Genomic DNA, 15452 nt, shown 5'->3' with positions numbered 1-15452 from the left:
TAAATAACTTAAAACTCAAGTGGGCTCCATCATTATGAATTTTGGTGGATTTGTGATCTAATCAATGTTTTCGTAACCGGATCGGACTACGAACCGGTCAGACAATCGGTTGACTTTCAGAAAGATTAAAAAAAGAAAAAGAACTCAATCATACATCATTTTTCAATAATCGCATCAACTCATGCATCACCTCTTCAAAAGATAAGAAATCACCCTGCTAAGTTTAGCAGGGCACTAGAAAGAAAGTCCAATAACTTAAGATGAAGTAGGAAGCTTATGCATATAATTGACTATACACTCCGACAACTCACATCTCCCTTACCCTTTTTCTAGAGTTTTTAAATAACAGAAAACCAGAATATTATTTGAATTATTCTAGCATATCATGTATTTTAGATTTGATTAGCCAGATAATATAACAATCATTAAGTTTTAAATATATGTGTTAGTGATATCAAAAAGAAATGGTAGCAAAACATGGGAGGGATGATAAAGATAATAGTCCAACACCAACATTCAGAGGTGCACAAAAAAACCGGATCCGTACCCGACCCGGTGGAACCGACCCGGAACCGGTTTCGGTTCGTACCCGGTATACCTTATACCCGGTTTGAGTATTATTATACCCGGAAAACCCTACCCAGTTATATACTCTCCCAGAAATCGGTTCCTACCCGGTTCTGGTTCCAAACCAGTTCCAGTTCCTACGCGGAATAAATGGCTCCACCGGGTTTTTTCTGTAATATAGTCGTTCCAACAGTAATATAGCCGTTGGAACCGGTTTTGAGCTAAAAAACTATATAAGGGCTTATATGATCACTTGTTTTACCACTCCAACTCAAAAACATCAAGAAAACTTATCGGTTTACACTCCAATTTTTTTCACTTCCACCACCACTTGATAACAAGTTATTATAGCAAGCCAAAACAAAGGCAAAAGGAAGGCGACGGCTACCGATTCCGTTTTTATTGACCCGGTTCATGTTGAAGATGACCCCGAAGTTGTACGGGTTGTCCCTTGTAACCGCAACGAAGATGTATGGCGGAATTGGGATTTGGTTGAGTTGATTAATGGAGACCTAAAGGCTCGTTGCAAATTGTGTGGCACTTTCTTAAAGCATAATTCAAACTCTACTTTAAAAAAGCACATCGAGAAGAAATTTTGCAAGGCGTTGAAAGAAGTTCCCGCAACGGACCAAGTCGAATTGGGTTGAGATGGAACAATATTTCGTTACAACGTGAAAGCGGTTCACAATAGGATGGCGAAGTTCGTGATTCAACAAGGTTTGCCGTTTAACCATTTCGACAACCCTCAATTGATGCCATGATTAGAGAGATTCTTCAACCGCGCTACACCCATGTAAGTCGTATCACCTTTCGACGTCATTGTCTAAAGTTGTGGGAAAGTGCAAAAAAAGATTTAATTGAGTTTTTTGCAACTATACAAACGGGTGTCAATTTAATTAGTGATATTTGGTCGGCACCACATGGGTTACCGGAATCGTACCTTTATGTCACCGCTCATTGGGTCGATCCGGTTTCTTGGCAAATGATGAGACGCACCATTGCGTTTGAAAACTTTCCGTTTCCACATACCGCTGATAAATTGTTTGAAATTTTGGATGAGGTAATAACGACTTATAACTTGAAGAAAAAAATATTTTCAATGTCGTTTGATGACGCATCAAACAATACAAAGGCGGTAGACAAATTATATTTAAAACATTCACCACATTGCTACGGAAAGTTTTTTCATACTCGATGTGTTGCCCACATTATCAATTTGGTTGTTCAAGTTGGTCTTGCCAATGAAACCATGGAAGCCGGTTTGAGATTCTTTAGATTGATATTACAAGATATTTTCAAAAGTGGGAAAAGAATACATCTTGAATGCAGGTCGGTTGATAGAAAATATTTGGGGTCCAATTGGGACGTTCCAACCCGTTGAAACTCAACTTGTAATATGCTCTCTTGTGCTTTTTCCCACAAGCGTTTCATAGAACGCTTGTGGATCAGTGCGAAGTCGATATGTTTCCCGAAGGTGCTTGGCAAAATATCAGTTATTTCTTGAAGTATCTTGATGTTTTCAAAACCGCAACAACTAAATTGTCGGGGATTTACTATCCTACTAGTTGTTGGGTGTTGCAAGAATTATACAAAATCTCATTGAATTTCAAAGAGTTTGAAAACAAAAATGATCTTTTCGAGCATATTGTTGAGGCAATGAAGAAGAAGTTCCAAAAATATTTTGAAGGAATACCACCCATGTTTACTTGTGCCGCCGCTTTAAACCCCTACTTAAATGTTGCCGAGGTTGAGGCATTGATCGAGGAAATATATGACAACATGGGTGTGCTTGAGATCGATCCGATGTTGTCGATGGAAGCAAAGGAGTCTTTCAACAAATCCCTTCAAGAAATCTATGATCATTATTTCAAAATTTATGGTCCAAGCTCAGAGTCGACTTTTATGATGCAGGCAATAGCAAGTAAGTCATGTAAGGACAAGCTTATAAACATGATGAATGTTGTTCGTGAGTCGGCAACTAAGCGGCAAAGGGGAAACACACCAACAAGTGAACTTGAGCGATATAGTGGAGCAAACTATGTAGAAGGTGCATCGGTCGAGAAAGTTCGCCACCTTGATATTTTGGCATGGTGGAAAGGAAAGAAAAACGAATTTCCTATTCTTTCTGCCATGGCTCGTGACTTGCTAAGCATCCAAGCTTCATTGATTGCTTCGGAATCGGTTTTTTCACTTAGTGGAAGGATATTATCGATGCGAAGAACCAAACTCACTCCGGAGTCCTTAGAGATGTGCATTTGCCTAAAGGATCATTTGGACGCGGTGGATCGTATACAAGACAAGGCGAACTTTAAATACAAAATACCACTTGAACATCCAATTCAAGAAGTGGAAGAAGGGCAATCTTCGGGAGAAGAAGATGAAGGCGAAGACATTTGACGAATTTTAATTTGTATTTGTTCTATTTGTCTAGTAATATGTAACACGAATCACTCAATTAATGTAACAAGTTTTTAAAGTGTTATTTGTTTGTTTTAAATAAAAAACTTGTCTTAAACTAACTCTTAAAGTCATAGATAATAAACATATATATATATATATATAATAACTAACAACCACTTCATTATAACACAACAAACATTATTACAAGACGATTAATTACAAACATTATTAAACATAAAACTAAAATAACAAACACCGTTCGTTGTCTTCATCCCGCGCGAGGGCTTGACTTGCATAGCCGGACGACTCTCATGCTTCCGCTTTTTTGGCGTCCAAATGTTTTTTTCCTCACAATACTTATTGGTATGCTTACGAAGAGTGGAATTCGACCCCGCCTTCAAAAACTTGCCACGGTATTTTCAGCGCGCCATCTCCTGTGTGTCGATCATAACACACAGGTCATAGCGAACCAAAACCTCGGGGCATCTCGGGGTGTCGATGACCATAACAACATTATCGTTGGTTGCCATTGGTTTAAATAAGAGTTAGGGAAGTGGTTTAACAAGTAGTGGAAGTGTTTAACAAGTTAGGGAAGTTGCTTAACAAGTTCTAAACCTAACCTACCTATATATAGTATGTGTGTGTGTGTTTGTACATTCAAAACCGGTTCCAATGGTCTAAAAACGGTAATATAGCCGTTGGAACCAGTTTCCAACGGTCATATTACATTTAAAAATGGAAAACCCGGTGGAACCGGTTTTCGGGTATTAACCGGACCCGGTTCCACGGGGTCTTGATTTTTTGCTACCGGGTCTGGTCCGGTTTCTATCCGATTCCTGACAGGAACCGGTAGGGGTGAGCTTGGTACCGTACCGGTAACGAAAATCCCAATCCCAAAAATCGCAAAATTTTGGTACCGGTACTGGCATTGAAATGTTCGGTTCTGTACCGGTACCAGTATCGGTATTTAAGGTAAATTTTGGGAAATACCGGTACCGTATCGGTCCTGAAAACTCAAAACTTTGGTACCGAATCAGTACCGACGGTACCAAATCGGTACCGATTTCGGTACCGGTACCGGTACCAATACTGATTTTGCCCATCCCTAGGAACCGGTTTCATTTTATACCAGGTTCCTAAAAACAGGATCCTACCCGGTTCCGGGTTTTAAAAAACCCGATATGTGCACGTCTATCAACACCTAAGAGTGAGGATGTCATCCCGTGCGTCCAGCCCCTTCTACTGATGGTCCAGAAGGTGTAGGGTTCCCACTCGTCCCAAAGAGTCACTACCACACCATTATCACATATCCACACCATCATTTCTCTCTACCAACTTTCTCACCAATGGCACATTTAAAAGAAATATTCAGGAGTATCTAAAAATAAAATTGGACTTAGGGGTATTCTAATATTTGCTTAAGGGTTTCCGTTGTAGAACCGCCCATGTCTCACACTTACATCAACCATCCTGATTCACCTTACCCTCTTCTATCATGACCACACGCCCCACCACTAAAACACTAGAACATGAGATGTTTCATTTTTGGGAAAATTCTCAAAATAGCTTTTTTTTAGAGAGAGAAAGCCCAAATAGCCCTTTTTTTCTTAGAATTTTTTTAAAATTTGGACTCTCCAGACGTATTGGGAAAAGATAATAATATAGAGGGAGCATGCCAAATCTTTAAAGAAAGTTTGGTAGCAGACCAGATTTCGGAATATATCGAAGGTAAAGTCCAAATAATTTTTTGAATTGTTTCCTACTTTTTCCGTCAATATTTTCATATTCTAGGAAAAAAAGATTTTTAAATATCGTCTTGAGAGACGAGATTCTATCACCACCCACCATTCGCCTTTTACCACCACAACTACCGCCACCATCCACCACCATCCACCCCCACCACCCACCCACCGTCCGCCGCTACCATCGATCACCACCCACCACCATCGTCCGCCACCACCATCACCCACCGTCTACCACCCGACGGGGTGGTGATGGATGGTGATGGCGGACGATGGTGCTGGGTGATCGATGGTAGTGGCAGACGGTGGGTGGTGGGGGTGGATGGTGGTGGTGGCGAACAGTGGGTGGTGGTGGTGGCGGTGGTAGAAGACAAACGATGGGTGGTGGTGGTGGTAGAATCTCGCTCAAGATGAGATTTAAAAATCTATTTTTCCTAGAAATTTGAAAATATGGACGGAAAAAGTAGAAAACATAAAAAATGTTTCTCCAGACAGTATTTTGAGAAAAAAAGTTTAGGAAAAATTTGAACTTTAACTCCAACATTTCAAAATTATCTGGACTTTACCTTCAATATCTTCCAAAATCTGATCTGCTACCTAACTTTCTTTAAAAAATTCAAATTTTAAAGAAAGGGCCAAAATTTTGAGAATTTTAAAAAATTCTTAGAAAGAAAGGGCCAAAATTCTTAGAAAGAAAGGGCCAAAATTTTGAGCTCAAAAACTATTTTGTGAATTTTCCCTTCATTTTACCATACCTAGCCTCTCTAGCTTTGTTGTGGTCACATGTTGAAAGACCTTGCACAAGTTTATAGGGTGGGGCGTGTGGTCATGAAGGGTTTGAAAACTTAACTCATTAACTCATAATACTCCCAACAATATAACCACACCAATCGTTTTACTCACCACTGTAGGGTTTGAAAATAGCAATTCATTAGAGTAAAGGTGAAAGTGTGAAACAAAGAGATGACAACATATCATATTTCAGATAAAAGTATCGGGTACATGACATACATCATATTCTGCTAAAAGCATCCAATAAAAAGATAATTATCATCAACATCCATTGTCTTTATTGGCCATCAAAATATTTTAAGTTCATAATTCCCAACAAACCAAACCATAAAATTCTAGGCACTGAACGCACCAATACCCAAAAGGTTGAATCAATAATAGTTCAGCACTCAGACCGCAATACCTGAGTTCTTCCTGCACTCGGCCAGCATATCCATGTAAAATTGGCACTTGCTGATGTCGCTTCCAGAAGTGTTGATGCACTGCACAAGTAAATAAAAAGCACATTAAACCACAAACATCCCATTAATAGCACAAATAAAGCCTTAAATAAACAAACAATGCATATAATCTAATAGAACAAAAAATAATAAAAGCATACATCTTGGAAAGCCTTGGAGTGCATGCCACAAGCATCAGAGAAAGAGCTGGTATTTGGGACAGCAGACTCGGGACCAGCAGCAGCTGGAACAGTTTCATGTTGGATTGTACGAGGTCCCATAACAGCATCAACAGCCCTGTGAGCAACGGCACTTCCAGTACCAAAAGCCATACCTACAAATCATAAATTTACATAATAAGAAACAAAGAAACATTCATATGTTGGATGTAGTAACGTAAAGTTAACGTACCTTGGGCTATGGTTGAACCAATGCCTCCGAGCATAGACCCACCACTGTTGTTCTGAACAGGGGCGGGAGGGGGTGCATGGTTGACTGGTGCTGGTGGGCTGCGTGCTGGGGCACGAGCAGGTGCACGGGCTGACCTTCCTGTGATTTAAGATGCCAGACCAAATAAATGATGGCAACACGAATAACAGTAATACATAAAAAACATACATAAATAATGTGATGTCTTTGTAGCACAACAGCCACAAATACACACATACAGCATACCAGTTCTCTAGATACAAGTTTTGCACTATACTGTTTTACTTAGGGAAGCTAATGTGAAGTATTTACTAAAACATAAGCTTCATCAACTACTACTACTTTATAAACTCGATTGCAGGCACAATCGAAACTAAAAACCCTAACAAAAACAAAACACATGAACAATTAAACAAAGCACTACAAAGAATATCATCTATCCATCATAGATATTAAAAGCCCTCGCTTCTTGCGCCTAGGCCATATTTCAGACGAGGCTCAATAAATGCGCTTCTAATTCCTAGGCGAGCGCTTCGGTATTGTCTATACCAAGAACATGAAACGCAAGGGTTGCCATTAAAACTCACATCTAGGAGAAGTCAAAGGCATTATATTGATACATTTTGTTATTCAAGTTTTGGTATCACATTTGAATGTTGACTATTTTAGAACTTTTGATACTAATTAGACGATATCAAATAGAACTTTTGGTACTAATTAGACGATATCAAATGCTATACAATAGCTTTTATTTTTTTATTTGAAGAATACTATTATTTTCTATACATAATATGTTTTAAATGTCTTATTTAAGTACGCTTATTTTTCCTCATGCCCTCGCCTTTTTTTGCACCTTGCGCCTAGGCCCTGGGGAGGCCTATGCGCCTTGAGTGCGCCTACCGCATTTGATAACTATGCTATCAGTATAAAAAAAGCTCATAAATAATCAACAATGAAGAAAGTTAACTGCTCATTCACATCAAAATCAGCATATTAATTGTTATGCTTTCACAAACCCTAGACACTAATTCCATACACAACAAATTAACAGCAAATTAAGCAGCCACGAGTAACAAACCTGGCTAAATCAAAACAAAACAACATCTCAAACCCTAACCCTAAAAAACCCCCAATTTCATAAAATCTGACAGATTAGGTCAACATTAACGAATCCATACAATCACACAGCACAAACTAACAATTAAATTGTTAAACCTACAACAAATCTTCAATTAACAAACACCTCGTTAAACTTAAACAAATCCTGAGTAAAATAACCAACAAAAAACCCTATAAATGAAAACGGTAACGTGGCGCAGATCCATACATTCACCAAACGATCAAATGTTATCAGATTAAAAGGCATTAAGAAGCTTACCACCGGAGCTTCTGCGAGGCATGTTGATTTGTAGAGAGAGAGAGGCGGCGAAAGCTAGAGAGAGAAGATGAATATGAATAGGATTAGGTGATGAACGTGAAATGAAACCCTGTGGGTGTCTTTAAATAGAAAGATGTGCTGCTTCGTATGGTTGTACGTTGGGCTTGTTGGGTTGTGTTATTTGTGACTTGGGGGATACGATAGGTCTGAATTTGATTTTTTGTATTTGAAAATTGTTTGGTTATTAACCGGTTAGAAATCAGGTGCACGTTATGAAGTTTCTAGATGTCTAATATAAGTAGTCAATTAAATTTGTTAACCTTTGTGAAAGGGAAGGTTTAATTCAAACATAAATAGTTTAATAATAATAAAAATGTCTTTATATGTTATAAAGGTTTTTACGATTTTTTTTTTAAATGATGTACTTGTTATTTTTTATTAAATTCAAAATGACTATAATAAAGTGGCAGGTAAACGGGTAACAAGCAATGTCTCAACCTCATTTTGAATAGTAAAGCCAATCCTATTAAAAACGAAGCTTTGGGACTTAGGAGCCGAAAAAGTATCATTTACGAAATTTATATTTAAATTTTATGAAGAGTTTTTTAAAAGTGTTTATATGTTTTCTTTTTTAATTTTGCTTAAGTATTCATTTCCATGAGAGATGGTTTAACTTTTCACCAACTCGCCATTGGACTTCGGGTTGTTAAAATCTAGGATCTTTTCTAATGTTCGAAACCTGACTCAAATGGTTTTTCTCATAGTGGTAGGTTTTATTTTTAATAGTATTCCTGTGTGAGTCAAGCCTGGGACGACAAAATCAGTATAGACGGTTGAAATCTAGTCTCAAAAAACTCACTCAGGTTTTGGAAGTAGTCAAACACCGTTAAAAATAAAAACTTTTAACTAACTCTTTATTTTCAATAGTTAATTGCTTTCAACAGTTTGCTCTCACTTTCCTTTTCTCCAATCATTTTTAAATGGTTGTTTCGATCTAGAGCTAGGTATACAAACTTAGGTGCGACTTGTTTTTCAGAGGTAAAACGTCCATAGTCTACAGACGACATCTGCAGTCTGCACATCACATCTGCAGTCATTTGTTGAAGAAGATGTTGACCAAACCTCTGTAGTCTGCAAGAAAAATACTGTTTGTTTTTAACATCTGTAGGCTGCTAAAATAATTAATGGTGGCGTACGAATTATAAAAGTGGGTGGTGGTGGTGGATGGTGATAGTGGTAGCGGATGGATGGTGGTGAACAGTGGTGGTGGTGGACAATTAGTAGTAGACAATGATGGTAGGAGGTGAACCGTGGTGGTGGTGGACGGTGGGTGGTGGTGGTGCTCGACTGTGGTGATGGAGAGTGGTGGTGGCGGATGTAGGTGGTGGGTGGTGGTCAACAGTGAGTTGTGGTGGTGGTGGCGGACGGTGGTGGTGGATGGTGGTGATGGCGCACAGTGGGTGATGGTGGTGTTGAACAATGGGTGTTGGTAGGATGTGAAAAGGTTGAATATTAACTTATTTTTTAAAACCATAAAAACACTTTTCATGTCTTTTTTTTTCAAAAATACAAACTGTCTTCATAAGCTTATGTCTGTGCGCCCGCAGACATAAGCCCATTGCATATCTATTAAGCAAAAACAAACAGAACATTAATGTTGAAAAATAATAATAACTGAAAAAACATTTGTATAAAAAAAATAAAAACAAAATGCGTTGTTAGGGCTTGAAGTAATAGTTACTTAAACTATTACCAAGTCACGAGTTACCACTTGTTTCATAAGAACATTAGCCGGGTCTAACGATACACGGCACAATGCGGGTCACGACTGTTTTCTTAACGTGCATAAATATTTTGCCAGTGTTTATGTTCACATATTTAATCCATCGGCCATAAATCTTTTAACATGCAAATCTGACACGATTTAATCCCTTGGTTTAAAATACAAGAAAAAGAAATGATAGGATTGGATAAGTGAAGAAAGGAAAATAAATTATATACTTAAAAAACATTCTTGAGTTAAAATAAAAGAAAAGAAAATAAAGTGCTAATTACATTGTTGAGTTAGATAGGAAGGAAAAGATAATAAAAAAAAATGTAACTTTACAATTATGTTCTCATTCTTGAGTTAGATAGGAAGGAAAAGATGGGTAAATTAGAAATATATAAACTTTTCCTTCACATTCAGGCCATATTTGGCTGGAAAGTTTTGGAGGAAAAAAGGCTTAACTTTTCTTTTCATTCTCTTATTTTCTTTTAAAAATAAAACTCAAGAATATAACAAGAAAAATTTTCTTATCTTTTCTTTTCCAAACCTTTAAATAAAAAAACTCAATAATGCAGTGTTAAGCGTGTGTTTAAACTAATTGTAACTTATTTGCAAATTTTATACGGAAATCAACGTCTAGTATTAATGGTATTAGATGATACATTTTGTCCTTTTAGGAAAAAATAAGATGATACATTTTACGACTACTTTAAATCATTTTTATACTACTGAAGAAACATTAATCCAATCCTTGGTAGGTTTAGCTTAATGTCTCGAAATGGATTAAGACCAACATAACCCCCGGGTGGGCTTAGTTTGATGTTCTTCGAAGATCGTTACGACAGCAGTTCAAGTTTCTGACGACCGCTGGCCTACGAAACAGGACATCGTGGGAGAAGACGAATAAAGAGGGTCTTCTCGTTACGACCGCTGGCCTGCAAAATAGAACACCGGGTGGCCTTAGTTTGATATTCTCATGTGTTTCTTCAAGAATGGGGAGTTCCCCCCTCCAACAGATCTCGAAGGGACATAACACCTGGCGCATCCTCAAAAAGAGACTAGAAAACACTCCTATTGCTGAACATACAAATTCAACAAAACAGAAGTCATAGTAAGATACAAAACACGCGCAATAAATGCTTACAAAAACCGTCACGGCCATAGTATGGAGTCTTGTGTGGCCTCGACCAGATCCGACTCATCCCAACAGCAACCAAAGCATACTCCATAATGAAACAGAGAGGCGCTTCTCGCGCAGTTAAAGTCTTGTACCAAAGCTGATCTTGGTAACCCTACGGAGGAAAGTCCTCAATCGTTCCAGAAAGGTCGCGGTAGTTCATGGGGACATGTATAGCATCCGTGCGGATATAAAAGAACCTCTGCTTCCACTCGTGTAAACTCTGCGGAGCCTTCCCTACAAAGGTTACACTCCTATCCCAAAGGTGAAATCCAAACCAGCCACCCTTAGTGTAAAGTTTATAAAAAACTTGAACCTAGCAAGGGTAGGATTTATGAGTTTATTACGACAACAAAAAAATGACGTAGACGCGTCATGCTGAGCGGATGAACTTGCATGATATGCAAACTATACGACAACAACGCGTCGCAGATGAAAGTAGTAACGGGCAAACGGAAGTTCCATGGTGAAAGAACTTGGAATACAGAGCCAGTTTATCAGGCGGAGCGTCCATGGCAGTGCTGCCATCAACAGGTAATTCCAGCTCCCATTATGGTGAAATATGATAACTCGAAAACAAGGTCTCGTAGTCAGACCTTTTCCACTTGATGGTGACCTCACTAATCGACGGAGCACCACCCTTCTTACCACTTTTCTTCTTACCGGATTTCCCACTGGTAGAAGAAGTTGCCATGAGTCATTGGTAAACGATAGAAAACAAAGAAAATAAGCGAACAATCTTGGAAAATTAGAGACGAAGAAAAAGCGAAGAAGAGAATGTTGAATGGAAGAAAAATGGCGTAACGACCTATTTATACCAATTGTCGGTGAGAACCAGGGTCCAAAATGACAATTCCAGAAAAGCCGGAGGTCCAATAGGAAAGCGACACGTCCGGCGGGAGTTTCAAAAATTAAAAAAAGTGGGCACGTGTAGTTACAAAAACATAGAAAAGTTTCCAAGGAACTTCCCGCAAAAGAAAATATGCAGAAGAACCTGATGGTAAAAAAAAACGTTTATAAAGAAAGCAACGAATCACCTGTTAAAGCGAAAGATTCGAAAACAAGAAAAAACACGTCCAAGAGCTGGAGGAACCGGCCCCATAACAAACAATCTTGATGGGAATGAAGCCTGGTCTGAGAACATCGCTAAACATGAAGATGATATCAAACACAAGCAATGTTTTTGGACCAAGCAACATACCAACCAAGCAAATCGTTGTAAAACATACAAGATGACAGAGGAGACGAGAAAAACAACCAGAGACAAAAGAGAAAACGATGAACAAAAAGGCAACTCGATGCGTATTTATACTACAAGAATTAAATAAGTCAGTTAACAGCTGGAGACACTATACCAGAAGCTCCAATGGAAAGATGGCACGAGACGCGGAAGTAGAGAGTTTAATGCGCTGCCATGCAAAAATATTTATGAACACCCGGAGTATATACGAGCCAGAACCATACGTGCAGTGACTTCACGATGGCCAGAACGCCAGGAAAAAAGTCAAAAGCTACCTCATTAAATGCCCTCATAAATAACCGTCAAAATTAAGCAACAAAGTCCAATATACCACCCGTAGACCGCTGAAGAAACAATGGACTGGGGGGGAGTTGTGGATTTAAGGTACCAAATAATCCACAACACGAGGAATCCTCCGCGGCCGGATAAAACCTCCCGCGGAGAAACACGTTCTCAATAAAAGAGGTATTATCAACCATTTGCATAAAGAATGCCTTCTGTGCCGGAAGATATACGTTTCCCGCGGAAGAAACATAACACTCAAGCAACTCAAGGATCTCAGCGGAAGACATGCCGTGACAAAGGAAATGTAAGGGCCCCCCGACCTGAGTGCCCTAGTTTCTCACTGGTTGGACTTACTCATTCACATAATTCGGAAAATCAGAGTTAAATAAAATATTTCGCGGAAATAAAAGTCATTCATTCCTACATGACATAAACATCTTGTCTTAAAATAACATAACATAAGTCTTAAACATAAAACATTAATGACACGGGTGTCTTCTTCATAGTGATGCCAGTCTTCCTCTTATTGCCAAGTGTCCTCATCAAGCAACTTGTCTCATTCTACTTGCTTGCGTGCATACTAAAAGTCAGCTACGCTGAGTGAGTTCTGGTTAATTAACATACATTACATTCACTTTCTTACCAATATGCGTCCAGAGATACGTATTAGTACTTACTAGTTCGTCTATCATTAAATCATACATACATACGTACAGTCATACATTCATACTTCTTACTGACCACATACCTTGGATACTATAAAGATTCGGTCCTCACTTACCTTGGATATTATAAGGGTCCAGACCCTACATACCTCGGAATTAATAAGGATCCGGTGTCCTACATACCTTGGATATCCTCAGATTCTAGTCCCTACTTACCTTGGATATTATCAAGGTCCAGTGCCCTACATACCTCGGTTATTATTAGGGCCCAGTGCCCTCTAACATACCATACCATTCTACCTTCGTTATGTTTTCTTTCTACTTCTTCCTATCATAACCAATATAACAATTATGTGCATACTAGTTAAACAATCCATATCATTCACATTCATACGCAAACATATATCTAATATACACTTGCCATTTAAGTTAAGTGTATGAATCTAAGCACATCGTAGTATACATACAGCCCTGAAAACATAACACATAAAAGGGGCTAGAACTCACCTGGATCCTGTTACGTTCACCGTTAATAGTGATTTCCTTTCTGAGCTGTGCGCGGCTAACTGTTTAACACACACACACACACACACACACACACACATATATAGGGTAAGGTTAAAATGAAAACCCACTTGAGTTATGAAAACATGTGAAAACCCTATGTAACATAGTTTTTTTTTGCTATATGTAACATATGCTGTAACATTTAATACAAAACATCGAAACATAAAAAAAAATGTTTTTTTTATTTTTTAACATTTTTTATTAATTTTTATATATGTTTTCAGGAGAGAGAAAAAATTATATTTATATTTACATTTTTTATTCACTTTAATTGTGGACCACAAGATTTAAACATTAATTAAAAACATGTGGTTGAGAATGGGTTTCTAGAGTTTTCATTTTATACTTAACCATGTACTAACATAATTAATTAAATTTGTATTTATTAATCTAGCGTTATTGATAAGCTAGTCTCGTTTGTTTGGGCTAGCAAATCTTAACGAAATAACATCATTTAACGACGGTCTTTATTTTGCGTTCATATTCTTCAATTATTATATATATATATATCTATATATGAACATACTCTCTCTCCTTAATTATCTTTGTTTTGGTATATATTATTCTTATTCCATTATTGGTTCATATTCTTCACGTGTCTATAAGTTAATGTCTTTAAGCGGATTCGGGTTCATTAGACGAGTCAGGTCTCGGTTCGGGTTTCGTTCAAGTTCTTGCATCCCCGTAACTCCTTCGGTGGTATTATACACTAAGATTATATTATTATTTATTATTAGAAATTTACTAGTATCACTTATTATTATTGTTATTATTATTATAAGTTTTCCCAAACACCCCGTACTATAACCCAATTTCCAAATACCCCTTCCCTCAACCCTAACTATATAACATGCATTTAACACCCCCTACCCTTCTTCTTCCTCTCTTTCTCTCTCACCGGAGCCGCCGCCACTACGTTTCTCCGGCCACACCGCCGCCACCATTATCCTCCCCTTTAACCCATGTACACAACCCAACCCAGCCCGTCTCCTTCTTCCTTTCTCACTAACAACCGCCGCCACAGTCAATTCCGGTGTCCCCTACCCAATATTTCGCACACAAGCTTCGCATGCCAGTTTCGCATACAAGCTTCGCATGAGATTCGCGTCGCATAGAATTCGCGTCGCACGGGTTTCGCGTCGCGGATTCTCACGAGATGCGAATATGGGTCAGTTTGCGCGAAGAGGATTCTGAGGGTTCTGCTGCAGGCCGCTTTTGGGTATTCATCGGTGGTCGGACGGGGGTCGGTTTGGGTTTGGTTTCTAAGGGTTTCGATCACAAGATTCAGTATGGCTCAGATCTGGGCTCAGGTTCCAAGTTGGCCGCACCTGTTGTAACCCGGGTCTCGTCGAAGACCCGTTTTGTAACAGTTTATTGTTTGTATTGCTTGCTTATGTTTCTAGCTCAGAACTTATGTATTTATTGGTTTGTTTGATTCATTTGAGCCTCGTCTAAGACGGGTTCGTTTATGTCGGTTTTGCTTCGGCTCGTTCTTTTGTTATTAGATCAAAGATGGGACGAGATACGAAATAAAAGAAACGGATATTAATTATATACTTACCTTAAATATCGGATCTTGAATAAATGCAAAGATGAATGAATTTGGAATTGTTGGTACAGGAGATTTATGCTCTATGTGTATATCTGTCAGGAGGTGATGATGAAATGATAAGGATAACGATGGATTTAGGGTTTTACGATTTAAATAGGCAAAACCCAAAGTCTTTTAGGCCCATAAACATGCTTAAGTCCAATAACCTTCTATTAATGTTATCCATCATCTACGTAATATTTAATTAATTTAAATTTACGTTTCCTGACACGATAAATTAAAATAAACCAACTTATTTTATTTATCATTTATTGGAACTAGGGCGTTACAGGAAAGGACAACGCGTGACAAGGGAAAGGAAAGATCAATCACATGCCAAGATCCCAATGATGATTCATGATTGCACGATGGGCCAATCACAGAAGGTTAGTGCTGTACCTGCTCACGTCA

General features: G+C 38.4%; 1 protein-coding gene across 1 annotated transcript; it reads right to left on the bottom strand.

Moving 5' to 3' along the window:
* Positions 1–5660: 5660 nt before the first annotated feature.
* Positions 5661–7822, bottom strand: LOC143546808 (uncharacterized). Its single transcript, XM_077038390.1, has 4 exons — positions 7749–7822; positions 6353–6490; positions 6103–6275; positions 5661–5983 (listed from the first exon to the last, which is right to left on the bottom strand). Exons 1-4 carry the CDS (start codon positions 7768–7770, stop codon positions 5891–5893), a joined length of 426 nt encoding a protein of 141 aa, XP_076894505.1. The 5' UTR covers positions 7771–7822; the 3' UTR covers positions 5661–5890.
* Between the last annotated feature and the right edge of the window lie 7630 nt (positions 7823–15452).

This window comes from Bidens hawaiensis, unplaced genomic scaffold, assembly GCF_021521415.1.
Source record: "Bidens hawaiensis isolate Kalapana, Puna unplaced genomic scaffold, B.hawaiensis_p1.1 tig00014466_1, whole genome shotgun sequence".
In the NCBI taxonomy this organism is placed as follows: domain Eukaryota; kingdom Viridiplantae; phylum Streptophyta; class Magnoliopsida; order Asterales; family Asteraceae; genus Bidens; species Bidens hawaiensis.
This window is presented reverse-complemented; position numbering and strand designations above follow the sequence as displayed.

Coding starts and splice junctions, on each gene's coding strand:
- LOC143546808 (XM_077038390.1), bottom strand. CDS start 7,770: ATGCCTCGCAGAAGCTCCGGTG. Junction 6,491..7,748: donor GCCTCGCAGAAGCTCCGGTG/GTAAGCTTCTTA, acceptor CTTAAATCACAG/GAAGGTCAGCCCGTGCACCT. Junction 6,276..6,352: donor TGGTTCAACCATAGCCCAAG/GTACGTTAACTT, acceptor TATGATTTGTAG/GTATGGCTTTTGGTACTGGA.